The sequence below is a fragment of the Aotus nancymaae genome, unplaced genomic scaffold (assembly GCF_030222135.1).
Source record: "Aotus nancymaae isolate 86718 unplaced genomic scaffold, 86718_ANA_hifiasm-v0.15.2.pri h1tg000002l, whole genome shotgun sequence".
Taxonomy (NCBI): domain Eukaryota; kingdom Metazoa; phylum Chordata; class Mammalia; order Primates; family Aotidae; genus Aotus; species Aotus nancymaae.
In genome coordinates, this window is record NW_026988413.1 from 27,996,176 (window position 1) to 28,010,084 (window position 13,909).

The 13,909-nt window shown below is 38.0% G+C and overlaps 1 protein-coding gene across 2 annotated transcripts in view; it reads left to right on the top strand.

The window, feature by feature from the left end:
* The window catches only part of TNPO3 (transportin 3), a 100,060-nt gene that overhangs the window by 44,317 nt on the left and 41,834 nt on the right, over positions 1-13,909 (top strand). For both annotated transcript variants that reach the window (XM_012474063.2, XM_012474064.2), the window contains 4 exons: positions 5,567-5,710; positions 9,473-9,648; positions 10,142-10,280; positions 12,682-12,828. In XM_012474063.2, the coding sequence (XP_012329486.2) occupies positions 5,567-5,710; positions 9,473-9,648; positions 10,142-10,280; positions 12,682-12,828 (606 nt within the window). The remainder of the gene's footprint in view (positions 1-5,566; positions 5,711-9,472; positions 9,649-10,141; positions 10,281-12,681; positions 12,829-13,909) is intronic.

Here is a 13,909-nt window from a genome sequence, read left to right on the forward strand (position 1 = left end):
AATCATCTGTTATGTGTACTGAATTCTTTCCTCTACATTAATAATAGTTCTAGCTATATGCCACCCTTAGGATAATTAAGAAGATAGGCACTCAGATGATTTTCTGTAGGGCTTAATTCTTATACAATAAACTTTTTGTAGATATAGAGCCTCTTTATGTTGCCCAGACTGGTCTCAAACCTGGTCTCAAGTGATTCTCCCTCCTTAGCCTCCCCAGATGATGGGATTACAAATGTGAACCACTACACCTAGCCTATAGGATTTAATTCTTTCCTAGAATCCTGATTGAGAAAAACTGAGAGGCTTGGTGGATTAGTGTTTTTTTTTTTTTTGGGAGATGAAGTCTCACTCTGTTGCCCAAGTTGGAGTGCAGTGGCACGATCTCGGCCTTCTGCAACCCCACCTCCTGGGTTCAAGCGATTCTCCTGCCTCAGCCTCCTGAGTAACTGGGACTACAGGCATGCACCACCATGCCTGACTGATTTTTGTATTTTTAGTAGAGATGGGGTTTCACTGTGTTGGCCAGGCTGGTCTTGACCTCTTGACCTTGTGATCCGCCTGCCTTGGCCTCTGGAAGTGCTGGGATTACAGGCATGAGCCATTACGCCTGGCCATGAATTAGTTTTTAAAAGTTGAACATTTTGGGCTAGAATACATCATAGGTACTTGATGCTGTGTCTTGGTAGATATACACCCTCCAGTTGACCTTTTATTAGTGATGCTAGGATTGACCACTGGATTAGAGTGAAAGTCTGATCCTTCCATTTTTAAAGTTCACTTTCCTCCTTTGTAATATAGTATAATTTGTGTGATGGTAGCTTGTTATTTTATGAATGTTCAATTCCCTATCAGACTTTAGCCTAATTGTTTTACATTCCAGTAGATAATCCTTACCTTAATCAATAATTTCATTATGGGCTAGGCAATGTGGTTTATGCCTGTAATTCCAGCATGCTAGAAGACTGAGGTGGGAGGGTTGCTTGAAGTCAGGCATTCAAGATCAGCCTGGGCAAGATAGCAAGACCCTGACTCAAAAAAAAAAAAAATTAACCAAGCCTGATGGCACACGCATGTAGTCCCAGATACTCAAGAGGCTGAGGCAAGAGGGATCACTTGAGCCCAGGAGTTCAAGGTGGCAGTGAGCCGTGATTGTGCCTGTGTACTCCAGTCTGGACAACAGAACAAGACCCTGTCTCTAAAAACAATCATATGGTTTGCAAAATGATATTTGACTATTTCTTTCATTCCTTGTACATATATATTAGTTGGCATTCTTATGGGCTCCTACTAGAAAGGTAGGCTAAATCTTAATTCTTTTCAAAATGAGGGTTTATTTTAAAGCTGCCTTGAATGTTAATTTTTTTTTCCTGACTTTGTCTTTTTGAAGTATGATGGACTCATGTTCATTTAGGTCCAACCAGTTGTCTCCTTTTCAAGTTTCAGACTCCCATTCTTTACCAGTCAGTTTCCTAACTTTCACAGGAAGTATGGAGAGATTGTAAATTCAACTGGTGTTTGTAATTCATCAAGACACACAACTAAGTTTTGTATACAAGTTCCAGCAGTACTAAGCTTATAGCTACAAAAAGTAAGAGCTACTTTTAGACCTGGCATGAAGGTTCTGGTGCTCAGGCTATGGCTTAAGTTGAGAGTTAATGGACTTGAGTTTGTCATTTTCTTTTTGTAAGCACTTGTGAACTTAAAATAATCTAACCCACATGTATTTTGTATCATGGCTACTGCCACAGCAGCCACTTGGGCATTCAAGGCACATGCTTAACTTGCACATCATCACAATCAATCACAGGTGATATTTTGACTAATGGTGATACAGTCTGAAAAATACGTTTCCTGTGGTGCTTAAAAAGGTCTCTAATTTTGTCATGTAGCTTGTCATGTTCTAGAACCTAGGGGATGAAATTAGTCCAAAATGGCCAAGGAAAAATAGGCATGTGGCTGTAATGCCAGGTATCAACCCCTCTTGAGACCTTTTCTCATTTAGTTTCCTGCACACTCTCCTTTAGTGGTTACATTCTGTCCTATTTCTTGTTAGTATTATACTTTTGTGGTCTGTCCTTATGGACCCATTCCTAAACATGGTATTGAACTTTTTGAAGTTTTAAACTTCTCTCCTTGCTCTCATAACTGAACTGAACTTGTGCTTCTAATATTTTTGTCTATCCACCTTCTATTTTGTTGATCTAAGATCTCAATTCTTACTTATCCCTGCTATCTTTTTACTGGTGAGCTTTTCTGGACTCTGTGGCATTTATCGTGAAGCTTTTGAGGCCTTACTTGAAGAGACAGATTTTTAACGTAGCATAGTTCTCAAAGAGGAACAGAAGGTAACTCTTAGTTCTGATGCTTTAAAATGTACATTTGATTAATTTGCGGAATTTCGTCTTTTCAAAGAGATTAGTTTTACATACAGTTTTTTTTTTTTTCCAGAATTCCATCCTTAAGTTTGAGTCAGTAGTTAGAATGTACAAGCAAGTCTTTCCTCTTGTAAACATCATGTCTTATTAAAATTGAAATGTTTAGGAAGTATAAAGGCCAAGCAATTATGTAATGAGTTTATATCAACAGCTTCAAAGATTCAGTTGAGAGTTTGAGAGAGGTTGAGGGGGAGAGAGAATAAGTATCAGCTCTTAAAGAGAACTCTCTCAGTGGCTCCAGTTCATGTTAAGGGAACTTAGTTACTCTGTACATTTTGCTGTTTTCAGCCTTGAACAGTATTAAATTAAGTGCTCTGGTGCATTTATTAGTTTATGTATTACATATTTAAATATATTGCATATATTACTGTCATAATCCTTTCTAAAAATTCTGGGCATTTTAGTGATTCTAGGCAACTGCCTGGGATCTCTGAGTATTTTCCCTCTGAGTTTCAGGGGAACAAAGAAACTCTTGAGGTAAAGAATAACTAGAAGAACTTAATGCGGATAGAACTGTATTTGTGACATTTTCTTATCTAGTGTGTTTTCTGGTGACTTTTTAAAATGTTATTTAAAATTTTTTTTTTGTAGAGACAGGGTCTTGCTTTGTTGCTCAGGTTAGTCTAGAACTCCTGGGCTCAAGCAATCCTCCTATCTCAGCCTCCCAAAGTGCTGGGATTACGAGCATGAACCACCATGCATGGCCTCTGATGACTTTTTACAAGAACTTTCCCCTAAAGCAAGGGCTTTCGGTTCTTTCCTTTCCTTCCATTCTTCCTCCTATAAATACTTGGATAAAACTCTGTGCCTCTTGTGGCTTTAGACAGTGACGGAAGCCTCAAAAGTCGCTTATATCCTAGACATAAACTTACATGTATATTCATGGTTATGTGGTTAATTTCTCTGCAAGTTAGCTGCAACTCCACCTTTTTCCAACAAGCATATATAATGCAATACACACAATAAATGAAAATGGGTGGAAGTGAGTCTGCATTTAGTTTTTAAAAATAAACAATCAGGTTCTGATGTTATTCATTAAAAATGATGTATACGTCAAACTGACATGCTTAAAACTAGTAAAATAGTTGGTTGATATGCGATAGATGATTCTGTTTCCATGCTGTTAAGATTTCCTGGCATTCTTTGGTAATACACTAATCATTATCCAGGTATAATAGTATACAATTAGTTGTACTGATAATGATGTGTAATATCGGTAAGATTATTGTTGCAATCTACCTGCCTTTAGAGGCTTTTGAAATATAGGAAGTCCTTGATAAATTAATCATGTCTTTGTTCTGTATATATAAGCAAGTAGAGAAATTTGGGAGGTAGCTGTGGTGTAGTAGTTAAGATCATAGACTTTGAAGCTGGACTTCTTAAGTTTAAGTCGTGGCTATGCTATTTACTAGCTGTACCATATTGGGCAAATTACTTGACCTGTCTGCCTCAGTTTTCTCATCAGTATAATGAGAATAATAGTATCTGTTTCATATTGTGGGAGTTAAATGAGTTAATACATGTGAAGCTCTTACAACAGTGCCTGCTGCACAGAAAGGGCTCAGTAAATGTTACAGTAACTGGTCAGCTTATTTGTTTGTACTTTTCTTCTTCCCTCTGAAATGTAATGCCCTGGAAGAGAGAAGAAATAGGAGGAGTCCGGTATATTCATATACTTGGAGTTCCTTTCTTCTGAGAAGGAAAAGTAGCTTCCAGACCTGAATATCTTAAATAGCTAATAGCTTAATAGTTCTATGGGAATGAGCTGGTATACAGTCATTCATTAACCCCTCACTTCTCTTCATCTTAGCAACCTAGCACTCTTTGGAGAACAATACTAAAGACAGTCATCTTCAATGTAGATTATGTAGTAGATGAAGCTTTGAACTGGGAGAATTTTCCTGTGTAGTTTATATCTGCATTGTAACCACAAATATCAATATTTAGCTCTGATTTGATAGTTATGGAATTTCTCCCCCACTCCCATGACTCCTGAACCCCATGGAAGTTCTATTTTTAACTCATTGCTTGCAAGAGCTATTTTAAAACATTCTTTATCTAGAAAAAGCTGCATTACATTTTACTTTGGAAAAAATGTATATTACAAAAACAGTTTACAAGGAGAAACATTGAGTTTTAGTCTAATTCTGTTTTATCTTTTATAGTATTTGTAGTAGTGTCACTTTCTGTGGGATGAGATGTTTACTATTCTATTGCCAAAGCTGAAACATTAGCTTTTCTTGTGGAAATATACAGTAGTATGCCTAGCTTACTCTAGCTTATTATCTATTCTATGACAACCAGGTATATACATAAGTAAATATTACTTGTTAAATAATTTTTTGGATAATACAACTTCAATGCAGAAGTGGGGACTAAGAGATCAGTAAGTTATTTCTGAAACAACTTGGGTAGGTTCGTAACCTCTCTCGACCTGTTTTCCCATTGAGAAAGTAGAGACAATAGTAACTACCTATAAAGTTTTATTTGGGAATTATGTTAGTCCAGTCTCACACTGCTATAAAGAAGTACCTGAAACTGGGTAATTTATTAAAAGAGAGGTTTAATCAGCTCATGGTTCTGTGGGCTGTACAGGCTTCTGCTAAGGCCTTAGGAAACTTAATCATGGTGGAAGGTGAAGGGGAAGCAGGCACATCTTTATGTGGCTGGCAGGAGAGAGAGAGAGAGGAAGGGGAGGTGCTACATTCTTTCAAACAGCTGGATCTCATGAGACCTCTATCACAAGAACAGCAAGGGGGAATGTTCATTCCCATGATTCAGTCACCTCCCACCAGGCCCCTCCTCCAGCACTGGGAATTACAATTTGACATGAGATTTGGGTGGGGACACAGAAGCAAACCATTTTAGGGATTAAGTAGATTAGTGGTATTTAGAATAGTGGTGCCTAACTGGATGCAGTGGCACATGCTTGTAGTCCCACCTGGGCAATGTAGCAAGACCCTCTCTCTTAAAAGGAAAAAAAAAAAAGGACAGTGACACTTAAAAAGCACTTTTAACTGTTGGCTTTTTTGATTGTCATCCTTCTCATTATTATACTTGTAAAGTGATTGTAATAATGGTTTAAATATATAGATTAACTTTATTCATTTTAATTTTTTTTTTCTATTCAGATGACCTGTGTGGAAAAAGCAGGAACAGATGAGAAAATGCTTATGAAAGTTTTTCGCTGTTTGGGAAGTTGGTTTAACTTGGGAGTTTTGGACAGTAACTTCATGGCTAACAATAAATTACTAGCACTCCTTTTTGAGGTTTTGGTAAGTAATGACTTTCTTTATCAAAGTATTTCTGACAATTGCTTTCTTAACTAACCTACTGGAACGTAACAGTGTTTTCAGATTTTTGCACAGTAACTTGAAGGTGTGTATTAAAAACGCAGCAGTGTCCCTTCCTTGCTACCAGGTACCAGATTTAAGTATTAGTTTTAATACTTATTATAGGATATAATTATGTTTAAGAGGAAAACAATCTTATATGCAGATAAATGATTTATATCTTAAAATCCAAATAACCATTGGTGTCTTTTTTTCTTGTCTTAAAAATATAAAATTATGTATTTCTAATAATGATCATTGAATTCTAGATATTTCTATGATGTAATTACATGTGCCTCACAAGTTTAGAGAAAAAAAAAACAGAAAGAATTAAAAATTAGTGCACCCAGAGACAATGATAGATTAAGACATTATCTTTGTAGTTGAGATTAAACATCATTGTACATGCAGAATGGATTTGGGGTTTTTGAGATTAGTAGAATAAGTACTAATGTCTTTTTATATACTTGTGTGTTTCTTCTTTAAGCTTTGAAAGTAGCAGTGCCTAGTAATATAGTCTTGCTAGATAGGAGTTAGGGAGTGATTAGAATAAGATTACATTTTAGAATGAGAAACATATCTTAAGCATAAATATTATTGCACAGGTCTTTGGAGAGGAGAAAACTTTGTCTCTTTCTGCTAGAGGGTTTCCTTCAATGAAGGTGTATTAATATGGAAACTGCATGTATTCTTAATGTATGCTGATGCACTATTAGAAGATGGTACCATGATGCTATATTGATGCTACTGTGAATTAAAGAAAGAAAAGACAGACATTCTTCAAGGAGACATTTGGCGTGTTGTTGTTAGTGTATTTCTGCTGTCATTTTTGCATCAGAAGCTAAGTCTTAGGAAAATTAGGATGCCCATCCTTGTTTTGCTTGCCATAGTCTGTCTCCATGTATGTTGGTACCCTTCCTTAATAATGATAATATTTATTCTCACCTCAACAAATTGTGCAAAGAATAGTCACTGTAAATAAAGTCATGTCCCACTTCTGTTTAAAAAATTCATATGTGATTACATATAAATGGAGGACAGTCTAGAATATACTTCAAACTTAACAGTGGTAATTTCTGGGAATTTGTATCTGAGTAAGGAGGAAGTTAAGTAGTATGCCAGGATTATATTCTCTTCTCTATTGATCCAGTGTCGGGACCTCTCTGTCACTAGGAAGAGTATTTATCTAGAGTCAAGGTAAAATATATTTCCATTTTTATATTCATTCAGTGGTTTAAAATCATGCCACTTTTTTTCTTTTTCGGGGGAATGTCACAGGGAGTCAGGGTGTCTCTCCGTTGTCCAGACTGGAGTAGCTTCAGTGGCATGATCGTAGCTCACTGTAGTCTTAAAGCCCTGGGCTCAAGCAATCTTCCTGCCTCAGCCATCCAAGTAACTGGGATATAGGCATGTGCTACCATGCCTGGCTAATTTTTAATTTTTTGTGGAGACAGGGTCTTTCTTTGTTGCCCAGTCTAGTCTCGAAGTGGCCTCAAGCAATCCTCACCTCAGCCTCCAAAAGCACTGGGATTACAGATGTGAGCCATCACACCTGGCCCACGTCACATTTTATTTTGCTTTATGTTTGGAGCACAACTTTCTCGTACGACTTTTCCCCCATAGCTATTAAAAAAAAAAAAAAAAACAGAAACAACTTAAAAAAATAAAATACTTGATATATACAAAAGAGTTAAGTATGAACACTTACCTTTTATAACCTGGTAATATAATGTGTATCTTTGAACCTACTATTCAATCGAAGAATAACCTAATGAATAATTTGCATCTGTGTGCTCTCCCAAACCTGGTTATATAGCTTTTTGTCCCACTGGAGATTTTAAATATCCTTTTAAAAAAATTATTCAAGAAAGACTAATATGCCCTTACTAAGTGTATTCAACCTCTCAACTGTACTCTCTTCACTAGAAACCCAGGAGGATTCCCCTGGACCTTTTGGTCTGCTCTGATTTGCATCAGTTGTCGTTGGTTTTTTTTTTTTTTTTTTTTTGAGACAGAATCTCGCTCTGTTGCCCAGGCTGGAGTGCAGTGGCACGGTCTCAGTTCACTACAACCTCCACCTCCCTGGCTCAAGTGATTCTCCTGCTTCAGCTCCCGAGTAGCTGGGACTACAGGGGTGCGCCACCATGCTTGACTAATTTTTGTATTTTTAGTAGAGACAGGGTTTCACCGTATTGGTCAGGCTGGTCTTGACCTCTTGACCTTGTGATCCGCCCATCTCGGGCTTCCAAAGTGCTGGGATTACAGGCATGAGCCACCACGCCCAGCGTCATCAGTTGTTCTTTAGATCTATTCCCCAAGATCTTGTCATCTTGGGACTTGCCTTTACTGTGCTTTCTGGATTCGATTAGCTGTTTTTCAAACCCCCTCAAATAACTTCTTCAGAAAAGATATAATGGAAAGTAAAATTCAAATTTTTGCATGCCTGAGAACTATTTTAATTTTACTTTCAATCTTGATTGATGGCTTGAATATTATTTTCCTTCAGAATTTTAAAGGCCTTGCTCTCCTTTACTAGCATGCATTATTATTGTTAATGAAAGTTGGAGAACTCTGATTTCTTCTCCTTACTATTACCTCCTTCTCTCTTTCACAGAAATTTTACAGATCTTTGTTTAACTTTGGTATTCTGAAATTTCACAATAATGTGTTTAGGTATGTGTCTTTAGTACTTGTTTAGCCCTTTCATTTTAGGTAGTACTTGAATATCAGAAAAAGGATGGAAAAGATTTTCACACTTGGTAAGGAACACATGACATTCCATTGGTGGGGCTGATATGAACAAGAACGTGGAGATTAGAAATGATATGACCATAACTGAGGGACAGAAAAGCTGATTTGCTTGACATATAAGGAGACAGAAATAGGATTAGGGGCCAGGCACAGTGGCTCACGCCTGTAATCCCAGCACTTTGGGAGGCTGAGGCGGGTGGATCATGAGTTTAGAAGTTCAAGACAAGCCTGGCAAAGATGGTGAAACCCTGTCTCTACTAAAAATACAAAAATTAGCTGGGAACGGTGGCAGGTGCCTGTAATCCGAGCTACTCGGGAGGCTGAGGCAGGAGAATGGCTTGAACCCGGGTGGCAGAGGTTGCAGTGAGCCGAGATCGTGCCACTGCACTCCAGCCTCTGTGATAGAGTAAGACTCCATCATCTCAAAAAAAAAAAAAAAAAAAAGCAAAAGAAAATAAATAGGATTGGGAAGATTGATGGATGTTGTCTCATGGAAGGCTGTTACACATTTAAAGTACATATTCAGAAAGAGGCTATAATTAGAAAGAAAGAGGCTCTAATTGTTTTCCTATTACAGTTATCCATTACTGTCCTCAAAGGATTGGTTCCAGGACCACCCCCCACCCCTGCCCCTCTGTGCAGTTTCCAAAATATGCAGATGCCCAAGTCCCATACATAAAATGGTGCAGTATTTGCATATAACCTACCCACATCTTCCTGTATACTCAAAACACCTCTAGATTACTTACAATACCTAATACGATGTAAATGCTATTTAAATAGTTGTTATATGGTGACTTTTAAGTTTGTGTTTTTCATCGTATTGTTACTACTTACTTATATTTTGAATATTTTCTATCGATGGTTGGTCAAACCCAAGGGTGTGCAGGGCCAACTGTAGATCACTCTTTAGTTATCATACTTCTTGCTTCCCTATTCCTGCTACCTCCCCAGCAACAGGATAAGACCTCATCTAACCTACATGAAGCTGCTTCAGACTGTGTATGCTCAGCTCTCTATGCCATTGAAAATGTGGAGACTAACTTGCCATTAGCCATGCAGCTTTTTCAGGGAGTGCTGACATTGGAGACTGCCTATCATATGGCTGTGGCACGTGAAGATTTAGACAAGTGAGTAATTGTTTAAGTCTGGGGCCCTGGGTTTACCTGCAGTCTGGTCATTCTTTTAAGTCACTTTTTATTATTTATCTGTGATTTGTGATTCTTGGTGATTCTGTAAATATACAGATAGTACTTCCTAAAGACGCTCTACTATTCTCACCTGAACCTAGAGTGGCAAATTGGATACAGAGTTTGTAGAATTACCATAGAGAGGGTAAGGCTTTAAAAATTAGAGACAGACTTTAAAATATCAAGTGTGATTTGATGGGAATTTTTATTCAAATGTTTTAATAATTGAGAATTTGAACTGATAAGTCACATGTCTAAGAGTATATGATCTAGATAAAGGTGTCTGTCATGGAGATTGTGATACAGCATAGCAAATAATCACTAGATGTCCCTTAGACTGAGGAACCTATTATTTATTTGATTAACTGTGCCTGTATATACTTACAATATCCAGATTTCTGACTGGTTCCTCTCATTCCCCTGTCGTCTACAGAGTTCTGAATTACTGCCGTATTTTCACTGAACTATGTGAAACTTTTCTTGAAAAAATTGTTTGTACTCCAGGCCAAGGTCTTGGGGACCTCCGAACTCTAGAGCTGCTGCTTATCTGTGCAGGACATCCTCAGTATGAGGTAGTGTTTATACTGTGCTAAGGCCATTATTCTCCAAGTAGTGTGCTGCATATTATCTGTATTTCATTACCTCATGCCCACCTTTTTATTCTTGAGAAATTATAGTCTTGTTTTTAATTAACGTGATTTCCTCTGTTTTGGAATTAAAAAAAAAATTATATTTGGGTTTCTGTGTTGTGTCCATTTCTATTTTGTTACCTGGTTAGCTGGGCTGACTGTTGTAGGCCCCTCAAGGAACTCATTAGAAAGCAAGCCTTTCCACCGAACCCCTTGTCTAGCTTGACTCTAGAGCTTGATAGCTAAAAACCACCAAATCCTAACTATACCTCCACAAGTCTTAACACCTCAAAGTTTTCTCCAAATGATGGATGAGAATGAAAAAGGAATTGAAAAGACTTAAGGGTCTCTGTCATTCAGAATCCTTGACACCCTACCTACCTCTTTTAGGTTTGCTAGATTTTTTAAAATCTCATTTACTTGAGAAGTTTTACCTCTTTATAGTATAAGAAATGAGAAAGGGCCGGGCATGGTGGCTCACGCCTGTAATCCCAGCACTTTGGGAGGCCAAGGTGGGTGTATCACCTGAGGTCAGGAGTTCGAGACCAGCCTCTCCAACATGGGGAAACCCGTCTCCACTAAACATACAAAAATTAGCTGGATGTGATGGCTCACACCTATAATCTCAGCTACTTGGGAGGATGAGGCAGGAGAATTGCTTGAACCTGGGAAGCAGAGGTTGCAGTGAGCCGAGATTGGCCACTCACTCCAGCCTGGGTGACAAGAGCAAAACTCCATCTCAAAAAAAAAGGAAAAATGAGAAAGAAGTGCTCCCAAGTTGGATATTGTTTTAAATAGCTCTGTTTTGGATCCTTGGTGGGGAAAGGGTGGTAGGCCTTTTATACTGCCTTATGCACAGTGGTCCTGTGACTCACCCCTTTTTCTGTTATCAAATACAATACAAGGTTTACTTGTTTTACATAATATCATGAGGATACCTAGATTTGAGTGAAACCCAAAACATTGCTGGCAGAAGTATAACACCACACACTTATCACTCCTTTAAACAGTGCCATATGGAAAAGAGGCTGCAAGTAAAGTCCCAGGCTTTTTCTTCCTTTCTCTCACACTCAAAAAAAGCAGGTGAATAAAAGTGACATGAAGCTGAATCAGTTATGTTCAGGGAGTTACAGATGGTTTGCCAAGTAAGAGATGTTCTAGTCTCAAACATTCAATGAAATAACTTCAGAATTTTCAGAAAAATACTTTTAAAAAGACTTCTGGCTGAGCACAGTGGTTCATACCTCTGTTCCCAACACTTTAGGAGGCTGAGGTGGGAGGATCGCTTGAGCCCAGGAGTTCGAGACCAGACTGGGCAACATAGTAAAACCTTGTTTCTACAGAAAATTTTAAAAATTAGCTGGGTCTACGTAGTGCTGTGCACCTGTCATCCCAGCTACTCAGGAGGCTGAGCAGGAGGATCACTTGAGCCCAGGAGTTCGAGGCTGCAGTGAGCTGTGATTACACCACTACACTCCAGCCTAGGTGACCTCATCTCTAAAGAAAACATTTATTTTTTGAGACGGGTCTCACTCTGTCGCCCAGGCTGGAATGCTGTGGTGTGATCACGGCTCACTGCAGCCTCAACCTCCTGGGCTCAGGTGATCCTCCGACCTCAGCCTTCCCAGTAGCTGGGAATACAGGCACATACCACATTCATGCCTGGCTAATTTTTGTATTTTTTGTAGAGATGGTGTTTTGCATCTGGCTGAAATTTGTTTTAAATAAAATAAAACTGAATGTGGTGGCTCATGCCTACTGTAGTTCCAGCACTTTGGGAGATTTAGGTGGGAGCATTACTTGAGGCCAGGAGTTCAAAACCATCCTGGGCTGGTTGGTAAGACCCTGTTTCTACTAAAAAAAGTAAAAATAAAAAAGTTAGCTTGGCTTGGTGGTGTGTACCTGTAGTCCCAGCTACTTGGAAGGCTGGGGCAGGAGGATCCCTTGAGCCCAGGAGCTTGAGGCAGCAGTGAGCTGTGTTCGTGCCACTGCACTCTAGCCAGGCAATAGAATGAAACTCCATTTCTAAAAAATAAATAAAAGATAAAGACTTCCATGTCTGTTATCACTTTCTCTAAATTCAAAATTCAGTCTACTTTTGGAGACATTACCTCAGAACTAAATGGAATGTAAAGCCAGTCATTGTAAATGGCGTTTTGGGCCTAACAGTTTGGGGGGATGATACTAAATCTGCTAGAGAAAAGGTGGCTTCTTAACTGGCTCCACTCATATTATTTAAAAATATATCTTCCTTCCTATATGGTTGTGGTGATAATAAAAAAGTGTCATCTTGTTCTATTTTTTCCCATTCAAATAAATCATCTCTTTTCTTTTAATCTAACAGGTAGTAGAAATTTCTTTTAACTTTTGGTACCGACTAGGGGAACATTTGTACAAAACTAACGATGAAGTTATTCATGGCATCTTCAAAGCTTATATTCAGAGACTGCTTCATGCCTTGGCTCGACACTGCCAGCTGGAACCAGACCATGTAAGTTCCCTTCTCTACTTCTGCAAATCTTTATTTTCTCCTCTGGTCAGTGCCAACTTGAAAAAGAACTGAGAAGATAGATAATAAACCTGGCTGGGCACCGTGATTCAGCCTTTAGTCTCAGCACTTTGGGAGGGCGAGGCAGATGGATCGCTTGAGCCCAGGAGTTCATGACCAGCCTGGGCAATATAGGGAGACCCCTGTCTCTACAAAAAGAAATAAAAAAAATTAGCCGGGCCTGGTGGTACACATGTAGTCCTAGCTACTCAGGAGGCTGAGGTGGGAGGATCAGCAGGTTTTGTCACTCTACAGCTTATACTGAAGAAGTCAGTACCAGTATCATCTGTTAGGCCTATTTAGGGAAAAAAACCACTCTAGCTAAACTAGTAATTCTTTTCCTAGGAATTTATCTTAAATCTGCAGAAGAAAAAATAGCTATTTTATGTACAAATGTTATCTATAAAAGTAAAAATTATAAACCTATGTATAGCAGTATAAGAAAAGTTATGTGAATTATGATTTAGGAACTTGATGCAGCAGTTTAAAAGTAGTATTGGTAAGAGAAAAATTAGAATGTACTCTTATTAACAGTACTCTTAATTTTGTACTCTTATTAATAGTGGAAAATAAGTGGTGAGATGAAAACTAATACAAAAGTGAAATATTTATGTGTATGATTTTCCCCGATAAATATACACATTTTAAAAATCTTATTTATACTGATTTTATAGTTTTAAAGAAAATACAGAAATAATCTATTTGCTTAGAAAAAACTGGAAATATTATTAATTTATTAGAAAACTCTTCAAACTTCATGCTTAGTCTTTTCAAATTTTGCCACATTTATTTCATCCTGTTGGTTGGTTGAATCTGTCTTTTAATGTAGGACCTGGAGTAAGTTTCATTGCTTACAGTTAAATTCTACATGCTATTCTCTTAATTTTAATGTTAATATTGTGTTTGAATCATGGTATTTTGTGTATCCACAGAACCTTAGTCATGATCTAGTCTAGTGGTTTTCAAATTGTACCCACACCTGTTTTTTTCAAAGTGAAAAATCTGGCCTTGAGTGGTGGCTCAT